Source organism: Propithecus coquereli, unplaced genomic scaffold (assembly GCF_000956105.1).
Source record: "Propithecus coquereli isolate 6110/MARCELLA unplaced genomic scaffold, Pcoq_1.0 Scaffold213, whole genome shotgun sequence".
In the NCBI taxonomy this organism is placed as follows: domain Eukaryota; kingdom Metazoa; phylum Chordata; class Mammalia; order Primates; family Indriidae; genus Propithecus; species Propithecus coquereli.
The window spans coordinates 1,038,299-1,052,716 of record NW_012146412.1 but is presented as its reverse complement, the minus strand read 5'-3'; the positions used below and the strand labels follow the sequence as shown (position 1 = coordinate 1,052,716).

Sequence of the window (14,418 nt, the reverse complement as noted above, 5' to 3'; positions counted from 1 at the left end):
TTTTCACATCAACTCTGTTTTGGGAATGTTACATGCCCCAAGCTTCAGAATTTAAAAAAAAAAAAAAAAAACTACTTAAAAGGTAGAAATTTTGATTGTGTCTTGGGCCTTTGAATAATAGGGGAAAGATAAGTCATTTACGTTCAATTTTGAGAAAGTGCCAACTGTTAAGCCTTTTAAGTCTCATTTCCAACAAATTGTGAAGAATCAAATTTATGTTTGTTCACATGGTGATGATGAGCAGTGCTCCTAAATTTTGGTAGTTTTAACTTGACTTGGAAACAAATTAATAATTTCTTTATATCATTTGAGAATTACTTATAACTTTAGGGGCACTTAAAATTGTATTTGTCTTATCTGAAACTTGGATTTGAATTTTGTTTCAGATCATATGTTCTAGAATCAGTAGAAATGAGACTAAGGTGATTAATTATCCTTTTAAAAAAATATAATGTGCTTTGGATGGAAATTTTCTTCCCCAACATCAATATCAAAAGTCAACATATTATAATAACAAATGGCTGCTATACAGTCAGCATTTACTGTGTGGTGGGAATTTTTCTATGTACTATATTAATTCATTAAATTGACCCATAGACCCTGTGAGGTAGGTACTATTATAATCCTCAGTTGACAGAATGAAACTGAAATACAAGGTAGTTAATTAACTTGCTCAAGTTCATATAGCTAGTAAGTTTTAAACAGGTTACACAACAGTGTACTTTGTACTTGGTGCTTATATGATAAAATCTTTCAATTTTCAGTTTTTCCACTAGAATGTAAGCTTCAAATGGGCAGGGACTTGGTTTTTGTTCACACTAACACGGAGATCACTTTCTGGCTTATTTTAGGCCCTAGTAATTATTTCAAAGAATTTTTATGATGATTGTGATGACGGTATCATTTCACTGAGGGACATGGCCTTGGAAATGTATTAGAACTGCTTTAAATTCTACACTGTTGCTTATTGGCAATAATTTTCATTTTTTAACTTCATCCAAATTAGCTTCAACATTGTGTGCTATTTTGCATGCTTTATGTATGTTACATCTTAATAAAATAGTTTATTTAAAAACTGATAGGAGCGGTACCTTTTATTCATCTCTTTTCCTTTTTTGCCTTAAAAATGCCTTGGAGCCCCCGGGGAACATTAGGAAAAAAAGACTGCCAGAGGTCCTGCTGTGTGTTTAGCTGAGTTTGGGGGGAGAAAGTATAGAGAAGCAGCTTTACAGCTATCCTCAAAAAAGTAGTTCAGTGATAACACAATTCTTCAAGGTTTCACCCAGAAGCTTCAGTCTCCTTGGTTGTTGCAGTCATTAAAGTGAATAACATCTTATTTTGTTATTTATTTTTAGGAATTACATATCTATTCTTAGGTTGGAAACAGAACTGTGAAATTAATTTTGTAAAATAGGGCTTTGAAATCAAAGGCTTTGTAGTTAATGTTGTTAGAGAAAGAGGAACTATGCTACTTACTTCTATCCAGGAGACTCTCATTTAATTCTGAGATAAAGTATTCTCATTTTACAGTAATAAAATTGAGAGCTAGATGTTAAGTGATGTACTGAATGAATATAAGTAAGTGACAGAACTAGAATTCAGCACATATCTGACTCCAAAGGCCTTGCCTTTCATAATACTGTCATCTTTTGCCATTTTCCACTTCCTTCTTATAATTCCTGACGCTGGGGTTTTAAGTTAGTTTGTGGGAGCAATGGGATTGGAGTTTTGGATTGTGAAATAATGATGTTGGAATCGAACTGTGATATAGAGGATAATTGTTGCTTGATGGAAAAATTGAGCTGTGAAAAATCTTTGACTTTAACTTTTCATTTTATTTTTATCTTTAGTTATCTGCAGATAAAGACCCCACTCTAGACCATGTAGAATGCTTCTTTATAATGGGATTCATCAGGGCGATGGTATTTTCTTGAGCTGATTTAGTGAATTTTTCATACACTAATAGTGTTCTTTCTCTAGAGTGAAAAAAATCCATTTTTCTCTGAATTATAATTTGGGGGTGATGTGGACAGAAATAAAGACAGAGGTTTAAAAATTAATAATTATTTATTTAGCATTTTACTAACCAGAGATTTTTTCGAATCCTTATCATCCCTCCTTCCTCAAAATTTTAATCAGGTCCTTTAGTATCCTAACATTTTAGGGTTATTTACATCTTCTTTTTAAAGGGGGTGATTGTGGGAAGCTATATAGGTCTTTCAAAGTATCGATGATTTGCAATATATGATTATTCTCGTTTTATTTAGAAGTCTTAACAGGAGGAATGGAAATCTAGTTATACTTGTGGCTTCATAAATTTGTCAGTGAAAGTTGGATGCCTCCAATTTTCTTTTTAACATTGTTCATTAATGTACATACTGGGCAAAGTATTTTTACTGTTACTAAAATGTACATTTTCTCCTCTACCACAATTACCAAGGTTGTTAATGATTTTTGGGCATTAGGAAGAAGTTTCTCATTATGCATATTTATAATTTTGGATAAAAATATTTTCAGAAAAATATGAAATACTTTAATTCCAAACAAAAAAGGTTATGAAATAAACCAATACTAATTAGAATGTTTTTTAAAATGTGGAAAATAAGTTTTTAATCATATGTTCTTATTAAAAGATACGATTAAGAGTCACGTGAAATTTTAAAAGTTTGGGTTTTAAGTTATATATTGTCTCCGTACTAAGCATTCTGTGCTAAAGATATTTAGTATAGAAAAAGAGTAAAAAAAATGGTGTATTTTATTGGGGGTGGAGGGAGGAAGCCAAGGACCTTCAATAATTCTTATACTGTTCCATCCAGTAATCAATTTTAAGAAGATGGGTCCAAAAGCAAAAGACTTTACTCTTAAAATCTTGAGTGAGGCTTTCTTTCTTAAGAGTAGGTGTATTGTGTCAATTAGGTAAAAACATGGAATCTTAATAACAGAAATGAAGATATAACTTGTATTTTAGGGATGTAGGTTTAAACAAGTTGAGAGAAGAAGAGGATTTATTGTATTTATAGTATAGGTTTGGGAATATGAGTGGCAAGCCCTTTTGCAGGCTGGTCTTTGTAGAACATCAATGTAAATCCCACTGGGTGGTTTTCTGAATCATTTAATGTCACCGTGACTCTGAGAGTGGATTATCACAAGATAAAGAGACTCAAGTGATACTACAGATGTGAAAGTACACTGAGAAGTGGAAAGTGCAAAATAAGTAGATATAGATAAATTTAAAGTAGAAATCTGTTTTGCAAAGGAGGTAGTTGCCATTGAAGTAAACTAAGCAAAAAACAAATTGAAAAAAGCATTAGAAGATTCTAGTGAGGCGTTTAGGCTTCTGGAATTTCCGTGGAAAGGAAAATTAATTAGATGCCTATAGCTTTCACCATCTTGGTGGATGGTGTCATACGTTAATTAATTAACTTAAACATCTAGAATTGTTAGGATTAGTTCCAAGTGAGAGCTATGGCCTAAATGGCTTTTAATGACCCTGAATTTTCTGTTTATAGAGTAGAGCCCATGTATCCTGGGGGTATAATATCTTAGCATTCATCTACAGATGAGTAGATTTATCACTTTGGACCTAACATAACATGGAGTTGGCAAACATAAAATAGGTTGTGTACTGTTTTTCTCTAATATCCCTAAAAAGTCAACAAACCATTGCACTATTATTCAGAGTGGTGTTATTTCGTTAAAAAATCGAGGTATTAAAATTTCTTAGTTTGTTTTAAATATTCTTAAAACTAGCTAAGTCCTAGAAAAGCACAGACCATTATTTTTACTAGAGCAGATAATCAAGCTTATGAAAGAGGGGGTTTCAAAATTTGTATAGGTAATACATTAAAATAGGCTTTTTTCTTGCTGACATAACTAACATTTATTTTCTGTTTATTTTTAAGACGAGCAAAAATCAAATTAAAGTAGATCTTGTAGATGAGAATTTTACAGAATTAAGAGGAGAAATAGCAGGACCTCCAGACACACCATATGAAGGCAAGTACTTTTTTCTGTGTCAAAATATTGTGCGTATTAGAACTTGTCTGAAACATTAAATCAGAATAATCTTAAGCATCTGTAAACTATATGGAAGGTAACTTCATTTGGCCTAGGATACACAGCAATTTTTAAATAATAAATTTAGATACTTAATATAGACTGATTTTTCTTACTGAATTGTAGCTTATTTTTTTTCCCAAAAATATTAGATTGAGCAGAGCCAAGTTGCAGGTTATATAGGTTAGATTTTAACAGAATAAAACATCTGACATGTTAAGTCTCTAACAAATAAGGACTACAGACTTTCTATTACCCTTCATATGGTATCTGTAATAATCCTTGCCTTAAATGTCTGACTGATAAAATGCTTTTGTTTTTAAAGCTCCTCTCCGCTGTTTGTCATTTAGCATTTCATTTCACTCATATGTCTTCATACAGGCTATAGTCCAGATATTTATTTTCTTTATTCAGGAAAGCTTTTAATGGTCATTTGAAGACATATAAAAAAGAAAGGAGGCAGCTTTGCTGAACTTTGTGTTCACAAATTAAGTCTGTAGGTACTTTAGACCATGAGATTGTGTGGTAAGATACAGAAAGAAGCTTTTTATAGAGTCTTAATTTATTATTAGGCAAGTCTTCATTAATGAATATTATTGTAAATTGGGTTATATAGCATAACCAAGGTTCTTGCATATAATAGGCATTCAATTATTTGTTTAATAGAAAGCATATAGCAGAATATGTAACTTTTGCTTATAAGAGCTTTACATGTATTTTCTAATTTAATCCCTACAACAGATTTTACAAGGTAAGTACAGTGATCACTGTTTCATAGATGAAGAAACTTAATCTCAGAGAAATAAAGTAATTTGTCTGAGATCAAACATCTAAGTGGCATACCTGGGATTTGACCTAATAGCCTTTGACTTGAAAGCCTATGTATGCTTTTAATCACTTTCTGGAAATCATGATTGAATATTGGAGTGATGTCATGTCTACTTTGAATGGTTTTATAATTCTGTAATGATCAATTATCCCCCAAATTTTAGAAAAACCTAATAATCTTGAATATTTTTGTTTTCATCCAAATTTTTAAAGACTCTAGAATGTCTTTAGCATATTGTACCAATTTTTAAGTGATAAAATTTTATTTTTATGTTTTACAGTTCACAGAACCATTTCTAGATATCACTTAATTTTTCATATCGTTTATTGAGTACTCCTATATGCCAGGCCTGGTCTGGATGCTTTCATGGATACTGTTTCATTTAGTCCTTTGGACAATCACTAAATGTAGAGGAGACCTTTAGTTACCTTAAAAAAAAATCAATGCTTGTCTTAAGAGGAGATGTTTTATGTAATCATGTACTAGCTTCTTCTTGAAGACAGACATTAAAGTTATTTTTGTATTATTTTTAAGGTGGTTTTGATCGCATTTTTAAAAGACAGTAGAGCAGTTAGCATTATTCTAGAGCTCTCCCAGCAAATTGACTTTTATAAACAAAGTACTTCCTGAGCTAAATTAGATAGGTAAAATGTTCATTACCTTCTTAGCAACTCTTAATAAGTAGATGCATTTTTAAAAATTGGATAATTTACGCTTACTTGTAGAATAATTAAGATATAAATATACCATATTCTTTACTGGTTAGAGACAAGTTTGATCATTTTTAAGTGCTTATTTCTGCTGCTGCTGCCAAACAAGATAGTATTTTGATGAGATTAGATATAATACACTTTTTTCGTATATATTTGAAGTAGATTAACTTAAATTCTATGATTTTTATCATAAAACTATTGAAGATAAGTGTTCATTTTGTTTAGGAAACACACCATTCAAGGGCATAAACTCAGATGGTTTTTTGTTGAATTATGAACATAGGTAAATATTTTGATGACATTTATTGCAGGAATCTTGCTATTTTTTGAGTTTTTTAAATATAAACTTAAAAGCTAAGGCAAAAGTTTACATATGGACTGTTAAACAAACTGTTTATACCATCCGTCATTAATTAAGTAATAAGGCAGTCATTTGATGTAATGTTAAAAGTAATCAGATTGAGAAGTAGAATACCCATGGAAAAATTGCCATATTGCTCATGTTACTTAACTCAGTTTTCATAATTTCCTTTGCCTTAATAATTGGCAAAGGAACAATGTAGTTCTTGAGCCTTTCTTCCTAAAAGTTCTCTTAAATTTTTGAGATTGCGTTGATGGTTTAAAATTTCGCACCCCTTCGCCATTTCCCCTTTGGGTTGAGTTAAATTTAAAAATTATAAGTGTTTAATATTAAAAGCTATTCTTCAAGAAATAAATGTTATATAGTGAAAGCTATTATAATATGAATAATGTAATTATCATAATGATCACTTAGTTGTATTACCCTGATCAAATAATGCTATGGTTAATACCATAGTGGCTATATATTGAAAGTTGTCAGGTTATATCCAAGACAGAGCATATAACATGTTATATGTAGTAGAAATGAGATTTCGGAGACTGTAGAGTCCAGCATTCTTTGTGTATCTCTAGGCTCTCACACCGCTCCTAAGAGATTGTTTTGAATATTTAGGAAGGAAGAACTTTGTATGACAGATTATAGAAATGGTAATCTGGAATTTAACCAGAAAATAAAAAGAGATTCTTAGGAAGGAAAAAGAAGAGCCCATGTATTACTCAAGCCAAATTTATTATACCTATATTTGAAGCTAGCATTTATAATTCTGAACATAAACAGTTACAGTCACAAGATCTTCTCAGGTACCTTCTCTTACCTGTCTTTTTTTCTTTTGTTTTGACTACTTTTCTTTATATTTTGTTGCCATTATATTTTCTGTGATTCAGGCATCTAGTTCAATTCATGCATTAGTTACTGTGGAACTCTGTTAAAAAAGAATTAGCATGAAGAGAAGGATTGGAACCAAAAAGAGCTTGAAGGAAATGGTACCAAGTGAAATGCTTTTCTATTTCCACAGTCATCATTCATAACAATGGAGCAATTGGATTTGATAGAATCCAGAATATACGCTTGACTTTTCAAGAGCCGAGTGTATAGAATTTTGAAGTTAATAATGCTCCTAACATATAGTTTTTATTTTATTTTACTTTTTATTATGGGAAATTTCAGATATATGCAAAAGAAGAATAGTATAATGAAACCTCCAGGTACTTCTCAGCCAGCATTAATAACTATAAACTCATGGCCAGTCTTTGATCTTACCCATCCCTTGATTATTTTGAAGCAAAATCCTAGTCATAGTTTATGTAAATATTTCAGTAGCAGAGTTTCATTTGCTATGTTTTGTGATAGTATTCTGTGTTAATGGGTCATAAATTCTTAGAATTGGAAGGTCCATTAGAATTAGGATTTGAATCCAGTCTGTCACCAGTGCAAAACTTCGCCTTTCAGAGAGTATCCTGAGAGGTTGTTATCCTCCCTTTGAATTCCCCAGTTATGATTATGGGAAGCTAGATAAGTTTTTTTCAATACCTATTTAATGTTGCTAGTTGCTCAAGGTACCTTCAAAGCAAAACAGAATGTTGCCTTCTGTTTGTATGTTACTGGCTAGAATATCTACTTCGTAAAGTTTTGCATTTTGTATAAGAAATTAAAGGAAGGAGTAGTCTTTTGTCTTTATACCTATCATTGAATTTTGTTTTTAAAATTTTAGCAAGAAGTGTTGGCATTTAATTTAGGGCACAAGTTAAAAGATTGGGACTTTTTTTGCATTTGAGAGAACCACCTAGTAGAATTTTTAGTTTATGGCATAATCTCTGTCCTTTGTCTCTGTATCATATATGCCTTCATACCTTTCTGCCTTCTTTCTTTCTTCTTCTTTTCCCTGACCATATTTCTGTTATTTAGCAACTTTTAGCAGGGTGGACTAGAGGAAACAAGAGGGGATGGAAACTATGCTAGTTAATTGTCCTAATGAAATCTTTAGCATTGGATTGTCTGTAGAGTTAATATATTTATCTTCTCCAGCTCTGTTACTCACTGCTAAACCAATATAGTTGTATAAAATAGATATTCTGTATGTTTTAAAGAACCTTATTTAAAAACTAGTGCTTTCGATTATTCTTTTGGGATTCAGTTTTGAAATGAATTTGTTGTAATTGAATATAAAATAATAGATGTTTTGAAAGGTTCTATTAATGTATTTGCGTTCACATATTTGAGGTGAGCAGCACTCTTAACCTTCTGTCCCCTCCCTTTTTAGGAGGAAGATACCAACTAGAGATAAAAATACCAGAAACATATCCATTTAATCCCCCTAAGGTATTGTAATTCATTTTTGTGCATGAACTTTTAAAATATTTTATATTTCTTGGCTTATTTAGTTAATATGTATGTTTTGGCTTATTAAAGTTACAGCTTATGATTTGTAAATGTGATTTGGACAAGATTGTAGGTAATGGCAGATGGCTTGCTTCTGAAATTAGTAGGAAAGCAAGCTTACTCAAAGGCAGCCAGTAATGGCTCTACACTGGAATAGGATGTGCATCTGACAATGGCTTATATACTAGGTGTGGAAAAACTTACAGTGTTCCCAAATTTAGAGAGCCCTTTTACACATAGAGGTTCTTATTGACTCAAAGAAGTGTGTGTTTTAGGGAAGATTGTGTTCTGCGTTCATTTAACAATTATATGCCAAGGAATATAGCAATACTAAGACTATACTTCGTCTGCTTTTATTGAGCTGACATTTATAGCATGAGAAAAAAATAATGAGCAAGGAATTGCAACTGTGATGAATGTCAGAAGAGGGAATGGAATACCCTAAGATCATGTACAACAGAGGGACCCAACCAAAACTTTTTTGACTGACCACCTTTATGTCTCTATTTTTGCTACCATCAGCACCTTAGTCAAGGCATTCAACTTTATTACTTCCGTATTTTGCCCATTATTTAATCAGTCTTCCATCTTTATCGTTTCTACTCTTTCTTAGCACTGCTGTTTTACAAATCTTCATAAATGCAGTTTTGATCATGTTTCTTTTCTTTCCATTAATAAAGTCTAAACTCCTTAGCTTGGTATTTAGAACCTCCTACAACCTGACTCCAATCTTCTTTTCTACTGTAATCTTCTACCATCTCCACCCATAATGTGGGTCTCATTTTCCAGCCTAGATTATTTGTTATTTGTAGATAGTACTTATTATTCCTCACCTTTCTATCATTTTTACTTGAATCTTTGTCCCTATTATTTCAAATTCTAGTTTTCTTTCAAGGTCTAGGTAAAATATCCCTTTCTTCCCTAAGCTGTGCCCATCAAATGTTTCTCCCTCTACTCTCTCAAGAGCATTTTATACAATTTATATAGTACCAGCACAAATACGGTACTAATGCATGTATTTTGGGTATGTATCTTTCACTGTATTTTATACTCCTGAGCCAAGAACTATGTCTTATACACCTATGTATTAATTTGTAGATCCTAATAGTACAGTGTCCCTTGAGCATATGATAGCAGTCACTCAGAGAATGTCCTGGAATATATTCATTCATTCTATTGGTTGTTCCTATTTAAGAATAGACATGGTGGTGGAAGTTCCAGGGTGAATTTGGATCACCTACCAGTACGGGGTACCTATTATTCTGTTGCTTATGTACATCTATTTTCTGATAAGGATGGTTGGTTATTTCTTACTGTGGTAAAATATATATCGCATAGAATTTACGATTTTAACTATTTTTAGGTGTACAGTTCAGTGGCATTTAAATATATTCACATTGTTGTGCAACCTTCACCACCATCCATCTCTAGAATATTTTCATTTTCCCAAACTGAAACGTTAGGTGATACCTCCCTGTTACTCCCTGCTCCCAGCTTCTGGTAACCACTATTGTATTTCTGTTCCTGTGAATTTGACTACTTTGAGTACCTCACTCATATAAGTGGAATCATACAATATATTGTTATTTTGTGTCCGGCTTATTTTACTTAGCATTATGTTATTAAGGTTTATCCATGTTGTAAGCATGTATCAGAATTTCTTTGTTTTTAAGGCTGAATATACCACCTTTTGTTTATCCATTCAGCTATTGATGGCATTTTTTTTTTTTTTGATGGAAATAAGGAGGGAGGAAGGAAGAAAAGAGCTCTAGAGGGACTGCTCTCGACCACAGTATTTTTACTATTAAATAATGATAATAGTATCTGTCACTTGTTTTGTGCTAAGAATTTAATATGGCTTTCCCAAAACAGTCTTTATAACTAATAAATGAGAGAACTGAGGCTTTAGAACCTAGACTCTATATGGCTCTGACAGGCCCATGTGTTAAATCACTGGAAACTACTTCCTTGGTCCCGATAAGAAAGAGTTGAGGGCAAAATCTCTGAAACTTGAATATGACTCTACCAAGAACAATCATCCAGAGTTCAAATCTTACATTTTCCATTTAACTGCCTTTTTCATTTTAGGAAAGTTATATAATCTCTGTGCCTCAGTTTCCTCATCTTTAAAGAGTTAATCCATTTAAAGAACTATATTTCAGTAATTCTATGAACATTTTTAACATCTCTGAAATCAGGATACATATTTCAGTGAATGGCATGTCATAATTGGTAGAATTTTTTTGTTTCTTAAAGGTACATAAAATAATGGTGTCTTGAATAATTGATGGTGCCTGAGATTTATTGGAATATAATACTTAGAAGGGCCTGGCACATAGTAAGCACTTGGTAAGCGTTAACTAGCATTAACCAGTGACTACCACCCCAAGAGGCCCTTTCCAAAGTAGTCTATTGGCTTACCTTTGTAACAACATTTTAAAATACAATAGCATTGACACTTAAATTTTCTCTATAAATTGAAATTCTCATACATTGCTGGTGGAAATGTAAAATGTTGTAGCATCTTTGGAAAACAGTTTGGTCAAAATGCTAAACATAGAGTTGCCTTATGACCCAGCAATTACATTTCTAGGTATCTACCCAGTAGAAATAAAAACATTTGTCCACACAGTAACTTATACATGGATGTTCATACTAGCACTATTCATAATAGCCAAAAAATAGAGGCAACCAGAAATGTCATCAACTGGTGCATGAATAAATAAAATGTGATATATCCACACAATGGAATATCATTTAGTTATAAAAAAGAATGAAGTACCAATAAATGCTACAACGTGTATGAACCTTAAAAACTTTATGCTAAATGAAAGAAACCAGAGTTTTTCCTCTGCTTTACCTCTTATTGGGAAAGTTCAGGCTGAACATTTGGTGAACACTGCCTCTAAAGAGAACAATCACTACACTTGTGGCAGGGATTTTGCCCTCAGTAGTTCAGAGGCCCTCATGCAGACTATAGATTGTGACAAAAGGTGTGGCAGACTGGATTCATCACAAATTTACTAAGTCAAGAATTCCAGATGAAGTATTTCAGCCATCTCCTACAGATCATGAAAAGTATCCTGGGGATCCACAGAACCCTCATAAACTACATATTGTTAACCAGAATAAAAAGTACAAAAAGACATCCATATTGGAAAAAAGATACAATAAAGATGCTTAGATTAGAAAAAGCACGTACCCCTCAAATTCATAATATCCCTTCAGTGAATGCAAAACTGAAAGTGGTTAAACATTTGACAGGAATCAAGCCCCTGAGGTTGCCACAAGGACTTCCAGCAGAAGTGGGCATGTCTAACACGTGCCTCAAGAACACTGGGGATTAGTAGTGCAGTGGCATCTGAAACCTGTGGAGCAGAAAGCAGTTAAGTCCTGATGCCAGAGCAGCTTCCAATTGAAAAATGCAAATCCTTTTTACTTAAAGATAGTGAGAATGTGTTTTCATTAAAATATATTTTAAAAAAAAGAAACCAGACACAAAAGGCCTCTCATTATATGATTTCATTTTTAAGAACCATTGGAAAAGGCAAATCTGCAGAGACAGAAAGTAGATTGGTTGTTCAGGGATAAGGGAATGGCAAAGTGACTGCTCATGGTTACAGGGTTTCTCTCTTTTTTTTTTTTTATTTCAGCATATTATGAGGGTACAGATGTTTAGGTTACGTATGTTGCCCTTGCCTCCCCTCCCCCCAGGGTTTCTTTTGATGTGATAAAATAGTAAAAAATTAGATTGTGGTGGTGGTTGCACAAGTATGTGACTATACCAAAAGTTATGAAGTTGTACACTTTCGGTGGGTGACTTATGTCTCAGTTGTCTCAGTAAAGGTGTTGCCTCTGCATTGTGTAATAGCTCCAACGTAATTGCATAGTGGTGGCTCTGTTTTAGGCACTTTGACCTATTATTTCATTTAATCCTTGAAAAAACTGTTTTATTAAACTCATCCTCTCCCCCTACCCCTTTTTTTTGAGACAGGATCTCGCTTTGTTGCCCAGGCTAGAGTGCAGTGGTATCATCCATAGCTCACTGCAACCTCAAACTCTTGGGCTCAAGCGATCCTCCTCCTCCCTCAGCTTCCTGAGTTGCTATGACTATAGGTGTGTACCACCATGCCACATTCATTGTTAAATTTTTTGTAGAGACAGAGTCTCACTATTGCCCAGACTGGTCTCGAGCTCCTGGCCCTCAGGTGATCCTCCCGCCTTGGCCTCTCAAACTGCTAGGATTACAGGCATGAGCCACTGTGCCTGACCAGCCCTCCTTTTTTAATAACATGAGAAAAATAGACTCAAAATGTAAGAACTGAAGTATGTCTGATGTTTTTGCTACTGTCTCATGTTGTCCCCAAGGCCGCCACTATTCTAATTCCAGCTATTCCAATTAGGAGGTAGCTTTGAGATTTAGAAAGGTCTTCCTTTAGTAAACCCTAGTTTGTCTCCCTGTGACTTCAACCAATTTGTCATAGCTGTAATTTAATATTCTTTTAAATATGATATGCATCCCATTTATGGCATTCAGCTGTTGTGGTAAATGTTAATGAACATTCAGTAAATATGTTCTAGATATGTACTGTATTGATCTGGATTTTTACCGATTGGTAAATACAATGGAAAGAATAGGGAATATTTTTGTATATATTGCTAAATTATGTGTTCACATGTGTTTGGACTCAGGTTTAATTTTAAGTCTTGTTATGAGGTAAAAATATCAAAATTACCTGATTATATTCTCTTGTACTACTATTAATACTGGTAAAATTTGAGAAAAGATTGAAAACTTAAATTTATCTTAACATGTCAGATTTATTTCTAAAAAGAGAAAATGTATCTTTGAATCAGCTGAAAATGATGTAGAAGGAATTTGATTTAATGCATATAACCAATACTATTTCTAGAGTTAAATTGTAATATATATTCTGTTAATGAAAAAAATGTTAAATTAATCAAACTCTAGCTCAATGATTTGTCCTATTATATATTGGTGATTAGGTTGGAAATTTTCTTCTTTTTCCTGGATGTTACAAACATACTTTTTATATGTGAGATTTTATATAAATACTAATGCTAATAATCTTTAATGGACATGCCCCCCTGTACACACGTTTAAAATAAAATAGCATTTTCTTTTGTATGATGAGAGAGTTGAAGCTGGTTTAATAATGTAATATCCTTGAATTCTAATCTTAAAACTGGAAATTCTCCATGGAAATACAAACTCACATCTACTATGAAGTAGGAGCTGAAGTGTTCCTTAAACTAAAGAGTGAATGAAATGTAGGATGCATCCTGTAGGAGGAGATAAGAATACTGATGATGCTATGCCAATATTGATAATTAAGAATAGTCCCCTTCGTTTCTCTCTGGGAACATTTATTAAATAGTATCTATAGTGTACGTAGGGTTCAGATTTTTGCTTTTATTTCTTGAGTGCTTCCTAAAGCTAGTGAGTGTTCTGAAGTTCCAAGATAGAGCTAGTATTAGTTTTGTATGTGAAAATAAGGAGACTCAATTGTTATTAATAAGCATTTTAGTAGTCTAAACCATCCCATATCTGTTTTATAATCAGAGTTAAATATGACTCCCGTAAGTCATTAAAAGTGTCCGTTGTATTATTACTTGCTCTTATACTTATCATTTTTGATTCTACATTCTGTTGATATAGGACAGAGATGGGAGGACTATAGGAGAAAATGGTAGAATACAATGGATATGAGTTAGGTATAAAATAATAGGACAGTATTCTGGGATGCATGTGGTTACTAATTGATAACATTATAAGGCTTGAGGAAGGCAGAGAGAACCTATGAAAGGAGGTAGTTGATGATAAAGAACATGAAGGAAGAAAGAAATAAGGGATAAAGAGTGGTAGACCAGACAAAAACTGCTTATAAAACAGTTACTTAGGCCAGGCGCGGTGGCTCACGCCTGTAATCCTAGCACTCTGGGAGGCCGAGGCGGGTGGATCGCTCAAGGTCAGGAGTTTGAGACTAGCCTGAGCAGGAGCGGGACCCCGTCTCTACTAAAAAATAGAAAGAAATGATCTGGACAACTAAAAATATATA

General features: G+C 33.1%; 1 protein-coding gene and 1 pseudogene across 1 annotated transcript in view; both read left to right on the top strand.

Annotated features, from left to right (window-relative positions):
* Positions 1 to 14,418, top strand: part of UBE2K (ubiquitin-conjugating enzyme E2K) — an 87,449-nt gene that overhangs the window by 41,894 nt on the left and 31,137 nt on the right. Inside the window, exons 2-3 of the mRNA XM_012644502.1 lie at positions 3,903 to 3,996; positions 8,220 to 8,278. Coding sequence (XP_012499956.1) covers positions 3,903 to 3,996; positions 8,220 to 8,278 — 153 coding nt within the window. The remainder of the gene's footprint in view (positions 1 to 3,902; positions 3,997 to 8,219; positions 8,279 to 14,418) is intronic.
* LOC105810471 lies at positions 11,244 to 11,735 on the top strand (annotated as a pseudogene).